This window comes from Canis lupus, chromosome 10, assembly GCF_011100685.1.
Source record: "Canis lupus familiaris isolate Mischka breed German Shepherd chromosome 10, alternate assembly UU_Cfam_GSD_1.0, whole genome shotgun sequence".
In the NCBI taxonomy this organism is placed as follows: domain Eukaryota; kingdom Metazoa; phylum Chordata; class Mammalia; order Carnivora; family Canidae; genus Canis; species Canis lupus.
Genome location: NC_049231.1, coordinates 8189317 through 8216496, shown reverse-complemented (window position 1 = coordinate 8216496; position 27180 = coordinate 8189317). Strand labels below are relative to the sequence as shown.

The 27180-nt window shown below is 36.1% G+C and overlaps 1 protein-coding gene across 3 annotated transcripts in view; it reads right to left on the bottom strand.

Annotated features, from left to right (window-relative positions):
- Window positions 1-8192: 8192 nt before the first annotated feature.
- Window positions 8193-27180, bottom strand: part of LEMD3 (LEM domain containing 3) — a 72781-nt gene continuing 53793 nt past the window's right edge. The window contains exons 10-15 of one of the 3 annotated variants that reach the window (XR_005365346.1): window positions 26775-26856; window positions 25273-25378; window positions 25067-25145; window positions 21471-21571; window positions 10713-10880; window positions 8193-8469 (exon numbers count right to left, since the gene is read on the bottom strand). Coding sequence is in view for 1 of the 3 variants with exons in the window: in XM_038549927.1 (XP_038405855.1) it covers window positions 24675-24838; window positions 25067-25145; window positions 25273-25378; window positions 26775-26856 (431 nt within the window). In the remaining 2 variants the exon portion in view is untranslated. Of the gene's footprint in view, window positions 8470-10712; window positions 10881-21470; window positions 21572-22632; window positions 24839-25066; window positions 25146-25272; window positions 25379-26774; window positions 26857-27180 lie in introns of those variants that run through there. The other 2 variants (XR_005365345.1, XM_038549927.1) reach the window with 2 other exon arrangements.

Below are 27180 nucleotides of genomic sequence, written 5' to 3'. Positions count from 1 at the left end.
GGCAGCCTCTACTCCAAGGAACACATTGGGCGGATGCCAACAACTCCACACTGGAGAATGGACAGATTAGGACTAGACAGTATTCAAACGCCCCCAGTCAGGGTGAGAAACCCTAAGTTAGTACTTAGATTCATTGAACATTTATCAAGCGTCATCGTTTTAAACCAATTATGATTGGTTTGAAGAGTAAGGGAATTATCTCGAAGGAGGATGTAACAGACTCTCTGGGAGAAAGGTTTTCAACCTACACCCAATCCAAACTCCCCAGATTCTGCTCCCCTGTGAAATAGAATGGTGTCACTCACCCCTGCTGAGAACACCTTTATACTAGTGGAAGCATGCCCCTCGCCTCAGTGTGCTAGACTGGAAACAGGGTTGAGGAGAACTATTCTCAACAAAATGAGGGACACAGAGTCAGTGCTGACTAAGGGAGACACCTGAAATTTTCTCTCAGATTCTGAAAAAGGATTTCCACTTCCATGACAACCCTTCCAACCCCCAGTCACCAGACGTACTAAAAAGACAAGGACTCTATAACCAGGCCAGGAAGTGGGACTTCTAAACAAATTAAAATGAGCATTTTCCATCTTTCCATGGTAAAATAGTGTTGCTAAAATGAACATTTTTCATCTTTCCATGGTAAAATAATGTTGCTACCTCTCAAATGGCATTCCTTTATCTCACAGTTGAAACCATCCCTTTTATTGATGATTCTGGAGAGATTTGATGTATTGCCATCATTGATGAACTGCCTGACTCTACCAGCTTTGGCTATGTGGATATGCTACAACAGCAATAAGTAAGTAACAACAGATTTTCAGTGTTGTAGAGAATTAAATAATCCTCTCTAGGCCAGCAAAGCTGCTTGGCAAGATCGTGTCACATAAAGCAATACGTGCAACATCAGCCACACAGACATACAGAATGAAAGAGGATGGGGAGGAGCAAAAATGAACGTTTTAAGAGTGCCTGGGTGCTCAGTCAGCTGAGTGTCAGATTTTGGTTTTGACTCAGGTCATGACCTCATGGGTCATGAGATCAAGCCATTTAAATCAGATATAGTTCCACTCAGTGGTCAAGGACCTGGGCTTTGGCATCAGACAGACCTCAATTCAAGCATGGCCTCCACCATTAAAGCTCATGGGACAACAGGCAAGTTACTCAACTACTTTAAGCTTTGTTATTATTCTTTGTAGAATGAAAAAAATAAAGATGCTACTCATGATGCTTAGCGCTTAGTCCCATGCTAATGGTAAATCCTTAATAAATATCAATTTAATATTAATACTAAGTTTTATCATCACTGACCAACTTTCAATCACCAGAGTCACTCTTTGCCTTTAAGCTTTATCTGATATGGTTTCCTGTCTGAAATGACTCATTGTTTCTCTTCACAGCTCAGAGTCCTACATTTGTATTTGTAATCACCCCTTAAGGAAGTCTGTTTAGAGTAATTTTTTTAAAAATATTTTTATTCATTCGTGAGACACACACACACACACACACACACACACACACACACAGAGGCAGAGACACAGGCAGAGGGAGAAGCAGGCTCCTTGCAGGGAGCCCGACGTGGGACTCGATCCCGGGACTCTAGGATCACGCCCTGGGCAAAAGGCAGGCACCAAACCGCTGAGCCACCCAGGGATCCCCGAGTTAGTGATTCTTTCAATGTATGTTTTCTTCGAATACTTTTTATATTTATACCCAGGTTTACTAATAGTAAGTGTCTTCAACTATGGTTTTAAGTCTTTACTTCCTCAAAGTAATCATATTAGAAGGCTACAACACACTTATGAATCATTATTCAAACTACTTTGTGAAAACCACTTTTAGATTTGCTATCAAAATATGAGATTTTTAAAACATCTTCAACACAGGGAAAATCATGCTTGCATTCATTCATTCTACAAATATTTACTTAATGCTTACTATGAGCTGGATAGACAATAAGGTAAACTGGTATGGGATCTAGTATGTTAAAGTGGTAACTGTTATCAAGAGAAATAAGGCAGGGAAGGTTGCCAAAAGTGTTGGGAACGTAATATTAAAGACACACAAGAAAGAAGGAAGCCAAGCTGTCGTCTGAGAGAAGAGGAACAGCAGGCAAAGAGGAAATGCCCCAAAGCAGAAGCAGACCTGCCCTGTAGGAGGACCATCCAGGAGACTGGCATGGGGAGAAGAGGGTAAAAAGGGGCTGTGGAGGGAGCATCAAAGGTTGTGGCCCCAGAGGCAATCATGTAGGGTCTTATGGGTCATTAATAAGAACTTTGGCTTCTTTTGTAGTAGTGAGATGGGAAACTATGATAGGCTTTACACAGAAGAGCTACACTATCTGATTTCCATTTTCATAGAGAACTTTCTTTGGCTGTTCTGTTAAGGAGTGCAGAAAAAGAAAGGGAGATCAGTTGGGAGGCTCTTGAAGCAATCCAGGTGAGAGATAATGATTTGGAGTAGGGAAGCAGTGGGCATAACAAAAAGTTATCAAACTGCAGATATATTTGGAAGGAAGGGCCCACCAGATTTGCTGACATACCAAATGTTGGGGTTGAAAGAAAGAAAAAAAGTCTCTATACTTTTTTTTCTCTTCCTTCCTCCCCCCCCCCCCCCCCGGGCATTACAGAATTGCCATAGTGAGATAGTGGAAGTAGATGGTTGGGGTAATATATTTGCAGCTCAGTTTTCCACGTTAAGTTTGATGTGGCTCTTAGACACATAACATACTGTTCATTTATACCATTAAATATGAAAGTTGCATGTATGGAGGGATGGCTGGGATGCAGATAGCATAGAAATGATACTTAAATCATGAGAAGTCCAAGGTTGTTTAAAAAAAAAAAAAAAAAGCTAGCAAGGGCAGTGTTGGTGAGTATGCAAACCGGTGCCGCCACCACGTAAAACAGTATGGTGGGTCCTCAAAAAATTAAAAATAGAACTATCCTACAATCCGAGAATTGTACTACTGGGTACTTACCCCCCAAACGTAAAAACATTAATCTGAAGAGATACATGCACTCCTGTTTATTGCAGCATTTAAAATAGCCAAACTATAGAAGTAGCCCAAGTGTCCATCAATGCATGAAGATGATGTCGGATAGTGTGTGTGTGTGCATGTGTGCATGTATAGAACAGAATATTATTCAGCCATAAAAAGAATATCTTGCCATTTACAATGACAAGGATGGAGCTAGAGTACTATGCTAAGTGAAATATGTCAGAGAAAGACAAATATGATTTCACTCATGTGGAATTTAAGAAACAAATGAGCAAAGGGAAAAAAAGAAGATAAACTAAGAAACAGACTTAACTACAGAGAACAAACTGATGGTTAACAAGAGGGAGGGTATGATGGGGGAAATAGGGGATAGAGATTAAAGAGTGCACTTATCTTGATGAAAAATTAATGATTTTTTTTAAAGGAAAAAAAATAAGGTGGTGAGGCTAAAGAGGTAGGAGGAAAAGTATGGAGGCCTGAGAGGCAAATGAAGCTCTTCTATTTTTTTTTTTTTTAGAACACACTTGATTTGTGGAAAAAGACAAAAATTAGAACAAAACATGAATAGCTATGTTATTCCTTTTATGCTTTCAAATGAGTAAGCATAAAAAATTAATTTTTATTATAAGCACTTATAAACGGACTCTGAAATACCCTAATAGTCCCCAAATATTTGAGGAACAGCAGCAGTGGAATACTGGTATATTTCACCACGTGACCACATTGAAAAGCCATCCCATTAGGTCAAATGGCCAAACATCCCGTAGTTGTGGTGTGTAACTCACAGCTAAGTGACAAGGTCCACTAGAGAGAAGAGAGTAAGAACATCTCTTCAGAGATGGAAAGGAATTTTTTTGAGGTTCAAAAATATACAAAACAGCTTTGAATTGTTTATTGTACCAAAGTTTATTTTATATTTTTTAAAGCTGGTGGTGCATTAAAGTAGAGAAAAATAAATTTGCAGGTGGCAGACTTCTATTCAAACTCTGGCTTACGCCATGTGGTAGTTGTGTGTGACTTTATAACTCCCATCTCTGGGATTCAGTGACCTTATCTTTGAAATGAAAGTAACAATGCCCGCCCCGCCTGTTCTGCATAGATGTTGGTGGGAGTCGAATGATATGAGGGGGCTTTCAAACTACTGATGCCTAAAGGAAAAGTCATGACTGAGGCGAGGTGCATTTTCCGAATTCACCCACTTTTGTCTCTTTGTATATGACCACAGGCCATAGCTTGAAGATGCCTGTTTGGGATCTTATAAAAGGAAATGGTCCCCCAAGGAAAACACATAACAGATACACACACAGAATTTGGTATACAATTGCACACTGAAATCACTTTGGAAAGCAACAGGAGCATAAATTCTTGTGTGGAAGAGAAACGTAATGAAAAATAGTTTTAAAAACTTGTGTGGGGGCACTTGGGTGGCTCAGTGGTGGCATGATCCTGGGGTCCCCTGATCGAGTCCCACATCGGGCTCCCTGCATGGAGCCTGCTTCTCCCTCTGCCTGTGTCTCTGCCTCCACCTCTCGTGAGCAAATAAATAAAATCTATTAAAACAAATTTAGTATGTAGCAGGCAATGGGGGGTAATCAGAAGAGCATCGTTGGGAAGGCCACTCAGGCAGGTGCAGATACCCAGACTCAAAGTAGAGTCCCTAGTCTAAGATAGTAGTAGTAAGACTAGAGATGAACAAGATGTTGTGACAGGAGTTGCCAGATAAAACACGAGATACCCAGATAAATGTGAATTCTAGACAAACACCAAATAATTTTTAGTATATCCTAAGCATTTCACGGAGCATCATTCATAGTTTATCTGAAACTCACTGTAACTGGACATTCTACATTTTTATTTGCTAAATCTGGCAACCCTAGAGGGAAACTGAACTTATGCCTACCTCTTACTTCTCTGAGGCAGATTCTGAAACAAAATGTATGCAATGTGACCACTGTGGAAAAATAAAGTCATTAAGATCTAGTTTGGTTCTTTGGTGGCTCTTGAAGAGATCCAAAAAGATGTCAAATAGTTCTTTACAGACCTGTTTATTTTCCAGCCAGGGCATGAGCCTTACTAATTTGTGGCTATATTCTATTCTCAAATATATGCATTTTTTACTATCCAGGACAAATCTGCATGAATGTGTTTGTCACGTGCCTGCTTAACATACGGGTTAATTAGCAAAGAAACCACCAACTCACAGATGCCTTGGAGAGAATACTGATTAAGAAACATGGGTTGGAAGATACAGTCTATCACCCCCCACCCACATACATGCATACACATGCACAGACATGCATGAGACTAGGCAGGTAGGTTTTCTCTACACAGCCCACATCTGTGGCCTTCCTCGACTGCAGTGTATGGTATTGGTGGGAAAGAAGAAAGGGCTCAGACAAGGATGTCCCTTTCAGTGGAAGAAGAGGGGCAGTTCAAAGATTCAAAGGATAGCTTTATGAGGTGGTAATACAAACCTGAAAACAGGGAGGAGGACTTTCTCAAAGCTTCCAACCCTTAAGGCCTTATCATCCCCTGGGTGATGCAAGTGAAAACCCAAAATAGGGCTGCAGAGCTTTAATCTGTATCTTTCCTACTTTGTGATTCTGCTTGAAATTACCTTCCCCACTGAGTGAAATAAGTCAATCGGAGAAGGACAAACATTATATGGTCTCATTCATTTGGGGAATATAAAAAATAGTGAAAGGGAATAAAGGGGAAAGGAGAAAAAATGAGTGGGAAGTATCAGAAAGGGAGACAGAACATGAGAGACTCCTAACTCTGGGAAACGAAAGAGAGGTGGTGGAAAGGGAGGTGGGCAGTAGGGTGGAGGGCACTGAGGGGGGCACTTGATGGGATGAGCACTGGGTGTTAAGCTGTATGTTGGCAAATTGAACTCCAATAAAAATAATAATAAATAATAATAATAAATTAAAAATAAAAAAATAGAAATTACCTTCCCCAGGTGCTGGTGTCTCATTTATGGAGGCTAAAAGGTCAAGATAGCAAGGAGAAAGCAGTCTGGTTTCAACACATTCCTCTTGTAAACATAGGGACAGACTAGGATTCAGAACTGATGATCAACAGTATTTCCAAGAACAGCCCACAGTAAAATCAGGAGGCCCACAGCGCACACAGTTGGGGAACATTTTGGAGAAGACACCAGGTGGAGGAAAAAATAAGGCTTACCTTCATGATCGACCTGTGACTTAGTGAAAGCTGCCCTTGAGCAAAAGTGAGTATTGTAAACTTTGGGGTAGTTGAGCTATGGAGCAAGACTTGGATACTGACTGGATTCTCAACAGTAATAGAATATAGAAAAGGAGAGGAGAGTCTTCTGTTGTGACTTCCCAGAGTGTAATGAGTGCTTCATAAATAAATGCTGTTGACTGACCCTTCAAATGGGGGTGGGAAGATGGAAAGGGTATTATTGTTGAAGGGGGAAGGAGGTAAGTGGTTAATTTATACAGGTTAATTTATACATTTTTTTCCTCAGAGGAAACAACTAATGGACCAAATAAAACTATCATCTGCTTATCTTTCCACAGTGGGAAGAAAGGAAAAAAAGAAAGAAAGAAAAAAAAAAGAGTTCTTTCTAAAAACCATTTGGCCCAGGGCATGATCCCGGAGTCCTGGGATCAAATCCCACATCAGGCTCCCTGCATGGAGCCTGCTTCTCCCTCTGCCTGTGTCTCTGCCTCTCTGTGTCTCTCTGTGTGCCTCTCATGAATAAATAAATAAAATCTTAAAAATAAATAAGTAAAATAAAATAAAAAATAAAGACCATATTCTGCTCCCAGTAGTAATAGACAGAGCTAGAACTACAAGTAAAATTGGCTTGCATTTAGTGAAAACATGTAATTATATCACAACCAAAGCTCTGAAAACTCAAGATATTCAGTGGAAAGAACTCTCAGAGACATTTACTATCATGATCAAAGTAAAAGAAAAGCATTAAAACAATAAAAAATATTTTCCAAATGAATCCAGTGACACTCAGCTAATTTCATGTTACTTCACATCAATAAATAAAAAAACACATCAAGAAATCTGTACCTTAAGTAAGCAATGATGTTATAAATATGAATGAAAGAGCTCTGAACTATTTCCAACTTTGCTTCTGAAATTCCTTTGGTCTGACGGTAGAACGTATTATTTCCTGTTCTCATACTCCGTGGGAAGTAGCACACCCATTTCAATCTTCGTCACTTTTTTCCTGTATCAACATCCACGGGAGGAATTATTTTGGCACTGCCCACCCTAGGTTGCTATCTCAGATCCAGAAGCCATCTGGCAAGGAGTCCCAAACTTTTGTCAGAATTACCTGGAGAGCCTGTTACTATGCTGGGATCTTTTCCAGATACAGTGATTCAGCAGGTTTGGTGAATGACTCAGGAATCTGCATTTCTAACAAATACCCCAGATGGTGCTAAGAGGGGTGGTCCACATATCCTTCCTTCAAGAAATTCAGTACTGAGTATTTTTCATGGCTACTTTGCAATCGAAGAGGGTAAGTTTCAACCTCTCTTTTCTATAATGTCCATAACAGGGATAGACAGGATTACAGGAAGATATATGAGGGCGTACGTAACAGAGCTTTCATGACCTTTACAAAATATATGTTTACTCATAATACAAATAATCAGGAAATTCAAAGAAACTAGAATTTTCACTTCACCCTATAATAAGTGAGGTTAATTATAAAATGAGGCACTGCAAGATTCTGACTTGCTTCCTGAGTCATCAATGATTAAATGAAGCTCCCTAGAGTTTTAGCACTGTGAATATTTTATTGTATTCTTTGAAAATTGGTTATTTTAGAATCAGGTTATAACTCTTAGGTAACTGAAATAACTAAATTTATTAAGATATATCTTTAAAAATTACTCCAGGTTAACAGGAATTTTCTGTACCAATCTAATACTAGAATATAATATACTGTATTATATGTTTTCTGAACATAATGAAAACAGCATTCTTCTCTAAACATTTTAATTCCATGGGGCAACATTCATTCCACCAATTTCCAAATATGATAACACTTTGTCACAACTAAATAGTATTTTAAGTATATTTAGCTGCCCTTGAGGAAAACCAAGAAAAGCGGCCTTGACTTTTCCATGTAATTAAAGCATAATGGAAAATGAAAATGGTAATTTTGTATATGATCAGACTATTATTGAGATATGACACATTGTAATTTTTGAAAATGTGGCTTTATTTAAATGTGAAACTGTGTATAATTTACGATGATGAATGACAGAATGAGTGTACATAGAAGGCTCATGGCTAGTTCTTCAAATGTGAGGAGAAGATTCAAACCACAAGACTGCAGACTACAGACTGCTCACAGAAAGTCTCTCTTGCTCATTCACTGTCTTGCTCTTCACTCGTCTCTGTTGCTCCTGGGATCTTCCAGGGATGTGATGTACACCGTACCAGACAGCCTCATCGTTACCAGATTTCTAAGACTCCTATAGTTAAAAGATTATACCAGCCTTTATGTTTAGTGTCACAGTCAGGAAAATTTTAATAACACAGGACTAACTGTAAACAATCATTAGAGAAATACAACGGGTCCATTCCCGTCAGGTGCTGATACCACTCTAGTGACCAACACTACCGTGGTTCTAATGATGATGATTCTAAAACACTGTCACTGTCATAGCTGAGATCTGAATCTTAATGCTATTGAGAAAAAATAAATTGACATTTAGATTTTCTGCCTTTTTAAAGCAGAGGCATTGAGCACAAAAAGGAAGAATTTGGGGGCACAACAGTGGGGAAAAACTAACAATAAAATGCATAATTTAGGAGAGATGAAAGACTAACAAGGTATATCATTTCAAAGTAAGATAAAATGGGAGAATACATTAGTTTCAAAAGAACAAAAATAGTTAATAGTGAAGAACAACAATCACCTATTTTAGAAATACAGGAAGAAGTCAAAACTTAGGCAACCAATAGGGACATAACAGATAATTTACCATTAATAATATGTTTATTTTAGGGTTTTGGTCAATATTTTTTTATGAGATTTAAGAAGTTCCCTTCTAGTTTGCTAAGATTTACTTTTTTACAAAAAAAGGTATATGTATGTTGAATTTTATTAGATGGTTAACTGCACCTAAATGAGATGATCATATTTCATTTATTCTGTTAATATGACAAATTATATGGATTTTCTAATGTCAAACCAGTCCTGCATTCCTGGAGTAAATCCGACTTGGCCATGATGTATAATTCTTACTTATGTGTTGCAGGGTTTGGTTTGCTGGCCATTTTGGTTTGTTTGGGGATTTTTGCATCTTTTGTTCAATGAGACTGGACTATGATTTTTCCTTTTCTGTTTTCTGCATCAAGGTTATGCTATTCAGGAATGCATCCTCCTTTTCTATTTGCTGGGATAGGGAATATGTCATTTTTAAAAAGGGAAGCACTGAAGAGCTTATCAATTTTCAAAGGTCTCATTAGTTGAGTTACTACAATGAAGAAGAGCAAAGAGATGTTAAAAATAAAGCATATTTTCAAGCAATTGGGTCTCACAGACCTTGATTTGGAAATGGTAACCGGGATGTTATATTATGGACATTTTACATTATTTTATTTCATTCTCTCAACTATACAATCATTATCATTTTAAAAATGAGGAAACTGAGTCTTAGACTACTTCAATAACTTGCCTAGAATCATACAACTACTATGTGTCAAAGCTGAAGTTTAAGGATGGGCTTCACTCCAGAGTGCTCTTAAACACTCCTTCTTTTTCCTTTTTTTCTCTCTCAATGCAGGGATCCAGTGTTTTGGAACAATTTTCATACACCTGCTAATAGTAACAACCCACAGGTCTTCAGCCAAAATAAACATAGCTCTTTTCCAAAGTGCTGAAATTATAAAAAGTCTAAAATGCCTCAGCTTCACTGCCAAAGGTTGGTAATGATTCAAAATATACTAACAGAGGAGATCAAATTAAGAAAATGGACTAAAAATAATATGGGAATCCTAATTAAGGTAAACATTTATACATATATATATGTATATACATATATATGTATATATATATACATATATATATGTATATATATGTAATAAATGCTCATGGAGAAGTTTTGTAAAATACATATGTAATCCAACAGATTGGACTTCACTACTAAATTCCGAGTATTTCTCTCCAGTTGCATGTATATAGCATACTCCTTTCACTCTAGACGCAATTTTTCATTTCTAACAATTCTAATATAGAAATTCACTTTACAATCAATGGTGCCTTTAAAAAAATCAGACAAAAATTACTGACAAAGTTACAAAAGATAAAAAAAAATGCTGTCTATCTGCATGAAGTCCAACCTCTGCCCGGGGACTGATGTTTGCTTCTACCTGGGGGAACTAGCAACTGTGAACACATTTTCTCTTTGCTTGAAGTTTTCTGGGTCATGGTGGTTGGTGGTAGGAATTGGAACCACACCCTGAATGAGGACCAGCTGTTTCTTTGCTATCCCTTTCCAGAGACAAGTCCGGTTTTCATTTATCCTGACTCTGCCTAGCTTTATGCCAGGGTCTTCCATCAGAATTCCTATCTTGGGTGTTATTTTTGTTGTGGTTTTCTTTCTTAGTGCCAGAGAAAATGATGCCTCTTCCAACTATCTTATATGAAATACAGTATATTTGAAATAATAAACATGCAATTTAAGCAGCACATGGACAATATTTTCCATACCTTATTTTCAAAGATATTTTAATGATTGCCCAGGATTCCATCATAATTCATAATCCATTTTCATTTTTGTAGATTTCAATTGCATCTCATTTTTATCACAGTATAAGGCTGTAATATGATTTTCACATATCTTCATGTCATTTCTGATCATTTCTTCAGAATAAACTCCTAAATTAAAACAAGATCAAAGGGTATAGAGATTAAAACATTTTTTAAATGTATTGCCAAATTGATCTATTAAAAAACTCATCACTTAATACAACTACCAGCATTTATGTAAGAGGCCTATTTCCTCTAAACTAAAATTAAATCTGTCAAATTTCTTATGCAACTTCCTCAATTGTTAATTAATTTGCATTTATGTCTGTGGCTGAATGTTTCATGTATTTATTGATCGTTTGCAGCTCTTCATTTATGGATCATCCCCTGATGTCATTTGGCTATTTTCTATTGCGATGTTAGTCTTTTTTATGTTAAAATAATTTTTATTTGTAGAAAAGTATTGCAAATCATATATGCTGCTACTGCTAGTATCTTTCCATTTTCCATTTGCTTGTTTTTTAATTTGTTCTTAGACTTTGTAGATATACTGGTTGGTTGTTTTTGTTTTAATATAACCACAGGCAGCATTTTTTTTTTCTGATTTTTGTTTCTGTGCTAAACCCTGTATCAAATGTTTTCCTCTGATTTTTTAGCTATTTTATGACTATTTCTCAACTCTTTATTCCTCCTGGAATTTATCTGGGTATGTGTAAAGGACTAGGAACAGGTGAAAACTACACAAGGCTGATACTAATGTAAACTGAGGTTACAGTCTGAAGTGAAAATAAAACTGGAGTGAATTCAAAGATTCAGGAAAAAAGTCTAATCTGCCCCCTCATCCATTTTTTGCTACAATCTGCTATTTTCTTCCCTAAACCAAATGACTCTGTTTGTATAATGATATTATTCATGTTCCCATTGTTTGCAGCTAATTGCTTAGAACAGTGCTCCCCAAACTTTTTTTGATTCATGGCACAGAAAGAAAAGAAAATCATTGTACTGTGCACAGTTAAACAGAAGAGGCTACATAATAACTGCCAGAGTTAAGGAGGCCTTGAGCTCCACCACACAGGGCATATTAGCACATCTGTAACCCATTTGTGGCATACCACTTGAGAAGGTCTTTTTCAGAACAGCTCTGCTACTTATCGTTTTTTTTTTTTTTTTAAGATTTATTTATTCATTCATTCAGAGAGAGTAAAGAGAGAGGCAGAGACACAGGCAGAGGGAGAAGCAGGCTCCCCGCAGGAAGCCCGATGTGGGACTCGATCCCGAGTTTCCAGGATCACATCCCGGGCTGCAGGCGGCGCTAAACCGCTGCACCACCGGGGCTGCCTACTTATCGTGTTCTGATAAAATTCCCTACTCCACTGATATGTTGCGAGGGTTCTAGAAAACAGATGCCCAGGAATGATGTAGAGAAACCCAACTATGATTGAACAAAATAAGCATCAGGAAACCATCCCCCTGCCCTTTTGTTCTGGACCTTGCTGAAATAAGGAGGAGATACTGAACTCAACACTTGTGTTATTGGGACTTATGAAAGAAACCTTTGCAAAAGATATCCTCTCTCAGTCAAGTTAATCTAAGGAAACTGAGTGACTCCCACAATGTGGAAGTATCTGGTAACTATAGTCTTCTAAATTGCTATAAGCCAAGGGTCTATGCCTCTTCAAAGGAGACACAGTTGCAGGAGCCAAAGGCCCTGGCATTAGTTACATTATGGCTTTTTTCTCTTTTTTCTTTTAGAAAATGACACTTTCCCTGCTAATTTTTAAAAGTCACCTTAAACATTTTTAAAAAAAATAAAGTCACCTTTATCATACACTGAATCCCTATATACCAAAGTGTCCTCATAATTCAAGTATTTATTGACCATGTAATCTGTTACTGGTGTTGAATAATAACATAAAATACTCTCACAAGAAGTCTACGCTTCCTCTAGTATCCTTTTCTGCTTCACAGTTATCATCTGTGTTCATGCCTGTTATTTGCCAGTGTCCTGCAGACTGTCATTCTAAAATGCAACGCAAGTGCAATGAACACCCATTACAAAGTGAACTAGCAAATCTCACAAAATATGTAGGATTTCATGATGTTGATAAACATGATGGAGAACTATTCAAATCATGAACATAGCTACAGAATGTGTTAGTCTAGTTAGCAATCAAAGGGCAGAAGCCAAGGCCAAAAGGGCAATGGCACAAGAAGTGTATAAAAGAATGATGTGATTACAGAGAAACCCTTGCAAAAATGAAGTCTAGGATATTTTTGTAAAATCATTCAATTAAAGAGTAGAAATCAAACATGAAGTGAAAATTATTTCATGTTTCAAGTAATTTTGTTAAGAAAAAAATGCCAAAAAATTACTTAAGAGTCAAATATTTATGTTAACTTTGTCAAATAGAAAATAAGTTTTTATAATTTAAAAAAACTTCAAGTTAAAGTTTTAGTAAAACTATTTATTATGAAAATTTGGTCCCTGGGACGCCTGGATGGTGGTTGGGTGCTCCCCTTCGGCCCAGGGCGTGATCCTGGAGTCCCAGGATCAAGTCCCACATCGGGCTCCCTGCATAGAGCCTGCTTCTCTATCAGCCTGTGTCTCTGCCTTTCAGTGTGTGTCTCCCATGAATAAATAAATAAAATCTTTAAAAAAAAAAAAAAAAGAAAATTTGTTCCCTGATTTTAAGTGACCTTCTGGTATTCGTTATCCTCAGTAATTATCTGTTTCAAGATATATTGTCTGGTTATATATCTGTATAACTGTATTAGCATAGATTTAATTTGCTTTAATATCTGATAGGGCCAGTCTCTCCTTTTCAATATTTTAATTTTAAAAACTTACTCTTTCTTATTCATCCATCCAGCTGATATCCTAGAAATTCCTTTAAAATCCCTGGACATGAATTTAAACTATTGAAATTTTATTGGAATTCACTAAATCTCTTTACTAATTTAGGAAGAATTTTGCTATATTCAGTCTATCAAGAAAAATGCTGTAAACCTCCATTTCTTTGTTTTTCTTGATCTCTTTTAGCAAAGTTTCCTCACATAGGTCTTACGTATTTCTTGCTGAATTTATTCATAGGTGGTATCAGTGTACCTATCTATCAAATTACCATCTAAAAAAGTGTATCTCTAGAGCCAGATTACTTTTCCTTAAAGAACACAAGTGATTTTTCAAAGACAGGGGCAATAAGGAAGGAATAAGGTAAGAACTTATTTCTAGCAACAGAATGGAACAAGATATCCTAAATAAGCCTCCCATTATAAAACATCTTTTGTATTGGTAATAAACATGAAAAACATCTTTTAAGTAAATTAATGCAAGGAAAATCCTTAGAGGTCAAAAATAAAAGCAGAAAATCAAGGATGTGATCAAGTATGGGAGGCAGTTATGGCCCAAAGAATATCTGTTGATGCCTGGTGACCTAGTTTTTAACAGCAGAATATATATTCTTAAGTTTACATGTAACATTCTTCAGGACAGACCAAATACTAGGCCATAAAATAAACCTCAAAAAGTTTAAGGAGGGGGGTGCTTGGGTGGCTCAGTTGGTTAAGCATCCAACTCTTGGTTTTGGGTCAGGTCATGATCTCATGGTCCTGGGATTGAGCCCCACATTGGGCTCTGCACTCAGTGGGGAACTGGTTTGAGGATTCCACCGCCACCCCGGCTCTCCCCCTGCTCAGACTCGTACTCTCTCTCTCAAATAAATAAATCTTTAAAAAAATAAGTTTGTGAGGACTGAAATCAAATGAAATATGTTTTCTAATCACATGGAGTGAAATTAGAAATCAGTAACCAAAAGAAATATGGGAAATTCACAAATACATGGAAGCCAAACAACAAACTTCTAAATAACCAATGGGTCAGAAAAGAAACCAAAAGGAAATTAGAATACTTTGAGGTGAATGAAAATGAAGACCCATACACCAAAACTTAAGGGATGCAGCTAAAGCAGTGCTTAGGAGAAAACATTTAGCTGTACATTCCCATACTAAAAAAAAAAAAAAAAAAAAAATCTCAAATCAATAAACTTTCACCTAAAACTACACTGGAAAAAGAAGAGCAAAATAAAACAAGTAGAAGGAAGGAAATAATAGACTAGAGTAGAAATTAATGACATGGGGAATAGAACGATAACAGACATCAACAAAACCAAAAATTCTTTGAAAATATCAACAAAATTGACAAACTTGTAGTTAGACCAAGAAAAAAGGAGAGAAGACTCAAATGATTAACATCAGTAAAGAACAGGCATTACTACTAACATTACAGAAATAAAGATGATTATAAGAGAATGCTATGAACAACTCTATATATGCCAAGAAATTAATAGATGAAGTGTAAAAATTCCTAGGACAAAAACTACTAAAACTGACCTCCTAAGAAAGAGAAAATTTGAAGAGACCTTTAACAAGTGAAAACATTGATTTAGTAATCAAAAACCTACCCGAGTGGGGCAGCCCGGGTGGCTCGGAGGTTTAGCACCACCTTTGGCCCAGGGCGTGATCCTGGAGACCTGGGATCAAGTCCCACATCAGGCTCCCTGCATGGAGCCTGCTTCTCCCTCTGCCTGTGTCTCTGCACCTCTGTGTGTCCTTCATGAATAAATAAATAAATATTAAAAAAAAAAACCTACCCGAGGCCCAGGCCTGATGACATCAATGGTGAATTCTACCGAACAAATATAATGAAATCTTTCCACTTGCAATGACATGGATGGAGCTAGAGTATAATGCTAAGTGAAATAAGTCCGAGAAAGGAAAATACTATATGATTCAATTTCATTGTGGAATTAAGAAACAAAATAAAGGGGAAAAAAGGGGTGGACCAAGAAACAGACTCTTAATAATAGAGAACAGTTACCAGAGGGGAGGTCGGTGAGGGTATGGGTTAAATATTTGATGAGGGGAGTGACTTGGATTGAGTACTGGGTGATGCATGAATTGTTGAATCACTATATTGTACACATAAAACTAATATTACACTATGTTAACTAACTGGAATTTAGGTTAAAACTTTTAAAAATAAATAAATAAAAATAAAAGTAATGCCGGCTTTTCACTATGGTTCCAAAAAATAGGAGAAACTACTTCCCAATTCATTTTGAAATCAGTAAACTGTGAACCAAAATCAGACAAAGATTTCACAAAAGAAGAAAACTGGAGACAAAATATCTCTTATGAATACAGACACAAAAATTCTCAACCAAGTACTAGCAAACCAAATCCAGCAACATATAAAAAGGATTATACATGATCATGACCTATGACTTGAGTGAAAGGTCGGTTTAGCATTTGAAAATCAATCCTCATTATCAACAGAATAAAGGACCAAAATCACATGATCATCTCAATAGACACAGAAAAGGCATTGGACAAAATCCAACAGCCCTTCATGATAAAAACAAACAACCACCAAGATATAGAAGGAAACTTCCCCAATATGATAGAGAAGTAAGAATATATTTTGAGATCAATGTAAATGAAAACACAACATACCCCAGCTAACATTATACTTAATGGTGAAAGACTAAATGTTCTTCCCCTCAGATCAGGAACAAGACAAGGATATGTGCTCTTGCCACTTCTATTCAACATTGTATTAGAGGTTCTCATCAGGGCAACTAGAGGAAAAGAGGGGGGCATCTAATAAAAAGAGGGAGCACTAAGAATAAATAAAACTATACATGCTGATAACATGATCTTATAAATAGGAAATTTATGTAGAGAATTCACTTAAAGCCTGTTAGAACAAATTCAACAAGGTAGCAGGACCCAAGATCAATATACAAAAATCAAGTGTATTCTATGCACTGGCAATGAACAATCTAAAAGTTCTATATATACATGGGACACTGGGTGGCTCAGAGGTTGAGCATCTGCCTTTGATTCAGGGTGTGATCCCTAGGTCTGGGGATCAAGTCCCGCATCAGGCTTGGATTAGCCAACCCTTTCTTAGGCACCAAAAACATGAACAAAAGAAAAAATACGTAAGTTGGATATTATCACATGTGAAGACCTAGGCCCAGGGCAACAGCATTCCAGAAAGTAAGAACAGTATGAAGGCCCTAGGGTGGAAAGTAGATTAGGGAACAGAAAGTAAAGCAGAGTGGAAGAGGCATGATAGAAGAAATATTTGAAGAAATGGGCATAGGCCAGTTCACTTAGGGCCTTGAAGGCCCTAGCAAAAAATTTGGACTTCACTCTAAATGCAGTGGGAACCATTGGAGGATTGTATTTTAAGGAGGGACATGTTCTGATCCCGCATGGAATATGAATTACAGCTGGGCAGGGAACAAGGCGACCCACTTAGGCTTTTGCAGCAGTCCAGACAAGACATAATGATGGTGTCAAGAGAATGGATAGATCAGAGATAGATAGATAGATGATAGATAGATAGATAGATAGATAGATAGATAGATAGATAGTAGAGCTGAAAGGACTTACTAACTGAATATAGGAATTGAAAAGAGAGAACTTCTAGAAATTTGGCTTCAGCAACTAACATAATGTGGTATCATATACTGAGAAAGTAAGAGTAGAGGAAGAATGGGCTTGGAGGCAAAGAAGCATGGAAATCAGAGGGGTTTTTTTTGTTTTGTTTTGTTTTGTTTTTGGTATATAAAATTTGAAAAACCTTTAGTCATCCAAATGGATGTATCAAGTAGTGAGCGGAGTATACTCTGAACCTAAGGGAGGAGCCAAGCTGGAGGACAATAATTTGGGGGTCATTCATTAAGCCTGGGTAAGATCACCCAGAGAAAACATCTAGACAGAGGACAGCAGAGGAGCTCAGACGAAGGCCCAGGGCACTTCAATATTAAGAGTAAGCAAAGGAGGAAGACCTGGTAGATGAAAATGAAAAGGGGTAACAAGTCTAGTAAAAGAAAAACAGAATTGTGGGGTGTAAAAGAATAACTCACAGATATTTAGTTATTTGCATGGAAATCTAATCATATGAGGTAGACAGTGAAAAACTTACCAAAGACAAAAACAAACAAAAACCCCCACCACCATAGGAAAGAGGTGAGAAGACAAAGGAAACAAAGTACAGTCTAGCAACAGTTATGTGTTGTTTATGTCGTTTTTTGGTAAACTGATTAGATGGCAGCTAGCAAAAGGTTAGACTGAGCAGAATGTCCTAAAGCAGGTCAATGATCGTGAAAGGAAATAGTACCAGGTTATGGATCTGTCAAAGCCTTGAGAGAGTTTAGCCATGGAGTATATGTGACAGGCTTTCTCTGTGTATTTTTCAGAGCCTACTCACCTTAGGTCAGGTGTAAACCATTTGCTCACCAGATTTTCTCAAATGTCACAGAAAATAAGAAGAAAAAACTATTTCAAGTATATGGAAGCAAAAAATCATAATCAGGAGACACAAATTAATCTTACAAAGGGTACTTTTACACCAATGGTTCTCTAAACATGAATGTGTATCAGGATCAACTGGAGGATTTGTGAAAACAGAGATTACAAGGCACCCAACTCCAAAGTTTCTGATTCAGTTAAGTCTAGGTGAGGCCCAGTAATTTGCTTGGAATAACAAATTACCATTTGATATTGATGCTGTTGACTTGAGAACGACATGTTCTGAGTATAGTAAAAGACATGTTCAAGAGTGAATATTCATAGCAACCTTATTTATAATAGGAAAAAACTGAGAACAATCTCAATGTCCATTGGTACTTGAATAAACTGTGGTGTATTTTACAAAGAATACTATACAGCCATGACAATGAATGAGAGCTAAAACAATGTTGAACAAAAAAAGTCACTGAAGTATACATATGATTCTATTCACAGAGAGGTCAAAAGCAGCAAGAAATAATACAGTATTTAGACACACATACTAATGTGGTAAAACTGTATTGAAAAATAACTATTAACACACAATTCAGAATAATGGTTATCTGGGAGTTGGGAAGGGGAGAGAAGCATGAGACAAAGGCAAAGAGGTGCTTCAAAATGTAAGTAAAATATACACTTTCATTATATTCTTATATGTGTGAGTTATTTCAGAACAAAAAAATGTTTAAGTAAAAAAAGAAGCAATGATCATAAATGACGATGGTGATAAGGGTTCAAGAAAGATGGAAGGTATAGAAATGACTCTTGAATTTGACAAAAGGAAGTTTTTTGGTGCTCCAGAGGAGCAATTTCAGAGGAATGATGAGTACAGAAGACAAACTGGAGCAGACTGAAAACACTGTAATACAAGGCAGAAAGCTCTGTAACAGTAAAAGAAGTGCAAATCAAGTACTTCAGAAATGCATGTGGAAGAAATTACTTAGAGCCAGAAATAATCAACAACACTTTCTGGAGGAGACATGTGTGTAACATTTTTGAGGATGGGCAAGATGTGGGTATACAGAAACAGGAAATATTGTTTCAAGCAAAAAGAACAGTAAGAACAGTGCCAGTACAGGTAGAACCAAGCAAAGGATAGGTTATGTCTCCAAAAGCCAACCAGTGCAGTTTAGCTGGAGCACAATGGCAGGATAAGTAGGATTCACCAAGACAGGTACAGGTTGGTCTAGATCTGCACTGTCACCATGGTTGATACTGGCTACACATGAATGCCAAGCATGTTAAGTATGGCTACTATGACTGAAGAACTGAAGTTTTAATGTGAATTAATGTAAACGTAAGAACTGACACCTTGATTCAGTTATAGGAAAACTTTTACGTATGTGAGGAAGAACTCGGGTATGTGAATCTAATTTTTCCAACCGTAGAGGTTATGAAATCTAAATATATATATCAAGTATTTTCGGTGAAAATGTAGCATCTGAATGGAGATGGGCTGTTAAGTAAGGTGACCAACTGTGAAAGTTTAGCACTTTAAGTCCTACAACACAGGGTCACCCTAGTGGTAAGTGTAATATATATTCCAGATTTTAAAGCTTAATATAAAATAACCCATTAATAAAATTTTTTATTACATGCTGATATAATATCCTGAATATATAAGATCAAATAAAATGTACTAAAGTTAACTTTACCTTTTTTTTTTAACTTTTTTTAATGTGGCCATCATAACATTTTAAACTATTCATGACATACTTCTATTGGACAAGCACTGGTCTCAATAAAAGCAGGCCTTGAATACCAACTTAAAATTGACTATTATTCAGTAAGAAATAAAAAGCCACTAAAATCTCCACATTAGTAGGGTTTTTTTTGTTGTTGTTGTTGTTTGGTAAAAGAAGTACTGGACCATGTGGAAATACAAAAATAACACTGCCCCTTAAAAGTTAAAATTTTAAATTAATTCAACAGATCAAAGCAGAAATGAAGTCACCAAGAAATGATTCCAGGCCTGGAAAACCTGACTAGTTTACAAAGGCTGTATAATATATAGCTTCAAGTAAGTTTTTACTCTTGGATATATGGCAAACCACTTGTGAACGGTTCTATTAAAAGCCAATTTTTGTATTTGTTCTTTTGGCAATCATAGGTTTCCAGATCTACTCAACATCTCATTTTTCTACAATTCAGGACAATTTCTAATCAATATCTGAGAACCACAGATAATGCCAGAACATTAAGTTAACAATTCTGTTTTTTGACAAGGAGAGGGTCTCAAACAACCCCCTCTTGCCCTTCCTCCAACAAAGTCCTAGATAAGTCAGAGGATTATTTTAACTGCTATAATTCTGAGAAATCTTATCTAGCACCCTGATTGGCCTCTTGCTCCCCTCTCCAGTAACCCATAATTTAGGGAAAGTCATCACCATCTAACCAGTTGCCCAAATCAGGAATGTGATAGTCATACTAAATTTCCACTTTAACCTGACCCCAAAGACCTTTTCAAATTCCACCTTCTTAATTTGTTTCAAGATTTCCTTAATACCTTCCACTATCCCCAACCATACAATTAAGTATGGAAGAATTGGCAATGAACTAAATTTCTCTCTCTATATGGATTTTCTCGTTTTCTGGGTTATTTAATTTACTTTCATGGTTTTAACACCCAAATTGTATCCCTAGCTCAGATCTTTTTCTCAAAATACCATAGAATTAGAAATCTAATCACCTGCTGGAAACATCCACCTGAATATTCCATAAGCATCTCAACTTTAAAACGCCCAAAATTTCAATTAACATCTTTTCCATCTAAATGCTGCAATTATTAGAATTCTCACACTAGAAAACTGGACATCAATTCATCTCTCAATATCCAATTAAGTCCTTCCCATTTTATCTTGTCAAATCCTTTCTCCATTTTTTATCACAACAAATTCTCACCTGAACTGCCTTTATCAACATCCCAACTTCACAATGTGATCCACAAAGCCACCCATGATCTGATCACTGCCCACTTTTATATTCAGTAATTCAACCACGAGACACTGCCAGTAGGTTGTATGTATCTCACTGATCTTTTTTCATGTGCTCTCTATGCATAAATAACCTTCTTTTCAATTTCAGGAGCATGTGCCAGCCTTGTAAACCTAAGTACACAGGTTCTATTGGTTTTAAAATCTAAGAATCAACAAAATGACTCTAACCGGCTACCCCTAGCAGAGATTCTGCAGTATAAAAATCTACCATCAGGATATACTTCTGGTCATAAAGTTTCTCCAATGAAGCTTAGAGGCAGTAGGTACTCATCATGCTTACTGGACCAAGATAATGAGCATCTGGACATTCAGTTTCTTCAAAACCACAACTTTTGGTTTCTAATTATTTTCAGTTTTTAAGTACCTGTTCCTCAGCATCCTTTCCAAAAGAGTGGCTGCCCAAATTCTGCTTGATTTAGCATCCTCTGTTGAGTCATCTGGAAGAAGTGACTTGCCGAGATAAGTCTAGGAAAAAAGGGCGAAGAAGCCATGTAGATGACCTATAGTAACATGACATTACTAGGAGGACTGAGAACAGTAAGGTCAATCTTGCTAAAGGAAATATTGTGGGTATATGATACAGCAAATCACTGTTCACTCGGAATTCACAGCTTGTCATCTAAACAGTGAATATATACATGGAAAATGTAATGAAGTATCAGGCTTCAGTGTTCATAGGGTATTCAGTAATCTACAGACCAACGAATAAAAACTCAGGTTTCACAAATCAATTTTTATGAGCTCATCATAAGAATAAAAGCTCCCCTAAGGGCTAAAGGGAGAGAAGACTTATCATTGCATCTATACTCATTAAGAAGTGTTTAATAAATGTTAAACTGAATTAAAATATGGCTCCACTGTCATTTCATCTGCCTTCTGTCTTCTCCATCTATTAAGATGCATAAAGTGCCTCTCTGTACTCGTACAATTTCTTCTGCTTTTTTCTCTCACTATATTTTCCACACTAATTATCTGTTCCGTGTTCTTCCTCTAGACTGTGACCATCGTGAGGTTTGGGCCATGCCTTTTTCATCTTTGCATCCCCAACACATAACAATGCCTAATCTTTGTTAGCAGTCAATAAGAGTCTAGCAATTGTAATCAAGTCTTCTTTTTACCTGATTATCAAAAATTCTACACATTGCAATGCTATTCAAAGTAGCTAGCCCATAAACTGTTGGTTTATAATGAGATAAGGAGTTTTAAGCAGAATGTGTCAAAGAATGGCTTCCTTTTTTTTGAGAAAGTCTTGCTATGATAAAATGTACAGTGCTGCTTTAGTGACACAGATGATAGTCTTGCCCCACTTTGATACAAACATTTGAGAGTTAGAAAAAGGCATTTTCATAAAGAAAAGTAAGATGCTGAGGAATGGATGGTTAAAATTAACTTTAGTGTCTTCACCCATCTTTATGAGCATATATGTACTTACAAATCCCCAAGATTTAAAATAAAGGCACTTACTTTCATGTTAAAAAAAATAAAGACACAGGGCACTTTAAAAGTTTTTTAAAAGCCAAGACGCATTTAAAAAAACCTAATAAATTTTTAATTAGAATTTTTCCTTTTTTTTTTTTTTTTAACAGGACAAGTAACAGATTACATCAAACTTCAGAACTTCTCAAATATCTAGTTATTATACACATTCCCATCTGTCTTGCAGGGAGGGATCTTGGTCGGCTTAACAGTTTCAGGTAAAATAAGCTGCATAATAGTATATATTACAATAATAAATGTACAATGTTTACATGAAATATGTTTTAGAAGCAAAAAAAAAAACATGATGCATCTGCATCAAAAGGCGACCTTTTAAAATGCCACAACTATTTTACATTCACTCTTGCAACAGGTCACAAGATGGGGGTCACTAAGCTCAGATAAATCACTATGATGCACATAAAATACAGAAAGATTGGTTATTTTATATATTATATATATTTATATTTTCACACTTTAGCATCTGAGACATAAACTGAGAATCTAAAATTTATTCTCTTCAGATAACAAATCATTTTTTATTCTTCATAAACATGGTGCCCACAAAAGCACATAGGTAAGGCACAATAGGGTTTTCTGTTACAGAACAGTGTGCATCATGTTTACTTAACCAGAAAACGTGCATTATCTGTGCAAGTTCATGCTGCAAACCCAACACATATACAATAAAAAAAAAAAAAAAAAGGAAACTGAGCTTTAAACAAAATCGAAATTGATACAATTCCAGCTGTTTCACATATTCATTTGGACTGACATCAATATATCAACAGGTTATTAAAAAAAAAAGCCAATTGTTACATTACAAGTAAACTCTGCTCAGCAACTATTTTAATCTGAAATCATAAACAGTAATAAAGCAAGTTTACTGAAACAAAGTAAATACCGAGGCACAAAGCAACGGTCACTCGTGCATTCACTATATTGCAAGCTTTCATGACCCAAAATTTCAAATATAATTTTTCAAATACACATTTTGCTGCAACAATATGCCCTGCTTTAAACTTGACATACAACAGGGGAGCTGACATTTCATTAAATTATAAATAGATTGGGAAAATGACTTAATCCCAATAGTACTATGTCATAGTCCTAGTATTTATAATAAATACAGCTTTTCACAAAATACTTTTCCAATATCTGCCAATTGCATCTTTATTGCTCACATAAATTTGAATCCATTACAACTGATATCGGAACTTCCACACAAAATCATACTCAGACATTTTTATATAAAACTTATAAAAGATATTTTAAACTTGTATCTAATACTTGCAGGTGTCTGGCTGTTTGATCTATGTGATAGTACAGCCACATGTATATATGTGTGTGTATATATACACATATACACATACATATATATACACATACACACGTATATACACATACATATATACACATTAGATTATGAATAAAATATGAAGCTTATTTTACTGCTTTAATGCAGACATCCTCACAAAACAAGACTACTTTCGCCACCACCAGCATTTATACATATATACAAAAGCCAGTTGAAGTACATGTACATCCGCCTACACTTAAATGGAACCACTAAACCCAAATTAGTTTTCCTGTATTCCAGCTGTAACAAATGAATCTCTTACAAGCAATAGAAACCTAGGGTTAAACTGGGAAATGAACAGTTTTACCACATTAGCCTGGTAAGGAACTATGCAGGTGACTGTATACAAAAATTCACAACATTAGTTCACATGAAATTATGGAAATACAAGAAGCCTCTTCACCATGCTTTTGGGTGGTTATCCAAACACTTGTGGTGCAAAAACACAATCACCACATCTGAAAACGCTTCATAAAGTCAATGTTCCTCATGCACAACTTAAATGCACTGGCTTAACTGAGCTCCAAAAACTGAACGAAACAATTGTTCTGCTTGCTCAGCATCGCTGCCTCACTGCTAAGTCCCTCTGGAACCTTAAGATCTCTGGAACATTCAAACAGAGCTGTATTCAATAAAAATATTACATACGAGAAGCATTTAAAAGGAAGACAGGAAGCCAAACAAGAATTTTCCTATTGTAAATACCAGTCCTAGGAGTGGAAGAAAGTCTTTTCAGGAACCTCCTTGAGAATTGGCTAGGCCAGTCCGAAGACGAAGATGAGACATAGAGTTCATATGTTTATTTGATGGCTTCAAGGGAGTATTGCAAGTAAGAGCTTGGGGAAAGCGATGGTGATATCTATCTAGTCGTAAATATTTTACTGTAACCAATTTCCCTGTTGTAAGATAAAAATAATATTTTAGATCTGTAAAAATGTGCTTATTAATATTTATAGAAAACAAACTGTGGCAAAAGACATATGAACACAATATGCAAATAAAGTAATCTTAAATAATTACTCTAAAAATGCTGACCTAAAATTCTTTCATTTAAAATCTGGTATACTTTAACAGTATGCCATAATTAGTCTTTTTTAAATGTTTGTAATACTCAAACTTCTTACCATCAAACCAAGAGCCATGTAATGCCTTAAAAGCTTTTCCAGCATATTCTGGAGACAGACATTTAACATATACACAACCCTGTGATATTAAAAAAAAAAAAAAAAGAAAGAAAGAAAGAAAGAAAGAAAGAAAGAAAAAAAGAAACAGTCTTAGTTTAGTAGCAACAAATCCAAAATGTAGAATTCAATAGTAAAAGTCAGTTTACCTCACGTGAATTTTTGTCTACTGCAATGTGAACAATGCCATCATTATCACTGCATTTTTCTAAAATTGCTTCTTGAATTGCCAAATGCCACTGATCCCCTATTTCCCTAAAAATGAAAACAAAAATCAACAACCATACTCCTACTCAGTAAAAAGCCATTGTCTCTTATAACATATCTATCCTACCAGAATGTGGGTAGTTTCAAAACCACATATTGTTAAAATTAGTAGTTAAGTAAATGTTTGTTACTAGCAGTAGATAGATTTTTTAAAATATTAGCATTCACATTCCCAGACCTTCTCTCACTTCCCAGCATAAGAATGTACAGAGCTGAGGCAGTGAATGATTAGCCTACCAGAGCAGAACAAATGTGGGGTCATTTTTAGGTCTGAAATTTTATGTGCCTATTGTCATTTCTTTTTTTCTCCTCCTAGCAAGTGTTAAGAGCTTTAAGATTTCCTGCTGCACCAATGCATATTTGTCTCACTTGTGAGATATAGATGATGGGCCAAAAGGAAGGCAGCTACACTTTAAATCATAAATCTTCACCTTAGGTAACAAAATATTGGACTGTCAGTGATTTCCTAATCCCTAAGGTATGAGGTAAACTTCCCAGTAGAGGGATCATCACACTGCTAAGTGCTTTTGTCTACCTATACAAAACGGAGAGGGCTATGTACATATATAAGAGTGCTTCTCCACATTTCCAATTTTGTTGTCACTTATTTGGAATCTCATAGCAACTATTTCTTGAAATAAAGTTATTAAAAAAAAAAAGAAAAAAAAAGAAATAAATGAGTTATTAAAGGAGACTTATGGGTATTTTATATATGTAATATATAATACAGTTTCCACTATCTGGACTCTTTTTACAAAACAGAATCTGACCTATCATATCACTGGACAAATAAGCAATCACCTCTAGGAAGCAAATTCTAAAAATTATTATGATTATATATGAAATATTATAGCTTCTAAGGCAGTAACTTTTGCCTGTGCTAATCTCCAGATGCATGTGCTGCTATAATTACATGGAAAGAAAAGTTTCTCAAATATTGCATGAACAAGTAAACGACTTACAGAAAGAAAGCGTGTACATCTTTGCAGAAAATATTTTTACAATTAGAGATTGGAAGTTCAAAAATAGCAGGTTATTTTTATCTAAATTGCCGACTGAGGCAAAGAATGTTGGCAGAAGAGACTTAAACATTTAATAAAGGGTACTGTTTATCACTGTGTATCATCAATTTGACTCAGCATTTATCTGTTATGGGATTCACAATACATACAAAGATTTGTAGAAGTTTAGCAAATTACTATACATCTAAGTCTTTTGGTCAAATCTTTGCCTAAAATTTAACAAAAGAGGAAGAAAAGCAAAGTTTAACATTTTTGCACAGATTTCAAGGTAAAAGAGACTATTCAATTACAGACATAGCATTATAAGAATATTCCAAATATTCCAAATAAAAATTACATGTACCTCTGATTGTGATACTTACATAACTGGGTCAAACATATTTCGAATCTTTAGACATGGCGTCAAGCTATTTGGCGGTGAATTTCTTCTATCTAAATGAAATGCTACAAAAAAAATTAGTTTTACTATTTGTCACTGTTCCACTTTGTTGAAAGGTATTCAGTTATTCAGTTTTTTCAAAAATATTCATTGCATGCTTTTACTGGGAGCCAGACCCCTGGAAGTTAAAGTACATCAGAGAGTACAATCATTATTCTCACAGAGTCTTGCAGTTTACCAAGGGGCTGAGAGACTTGAGAATTGAGAAAGAGTGTCAAAAAACAAACAAACTGTAATTATGGTAAATCTTAAGAAGGAAGAATACCGGAAGTATAAAAGTAACTTAAGGTGGTCTGGAAGTATCAGATAACACTTCATTGAGGAAGTAA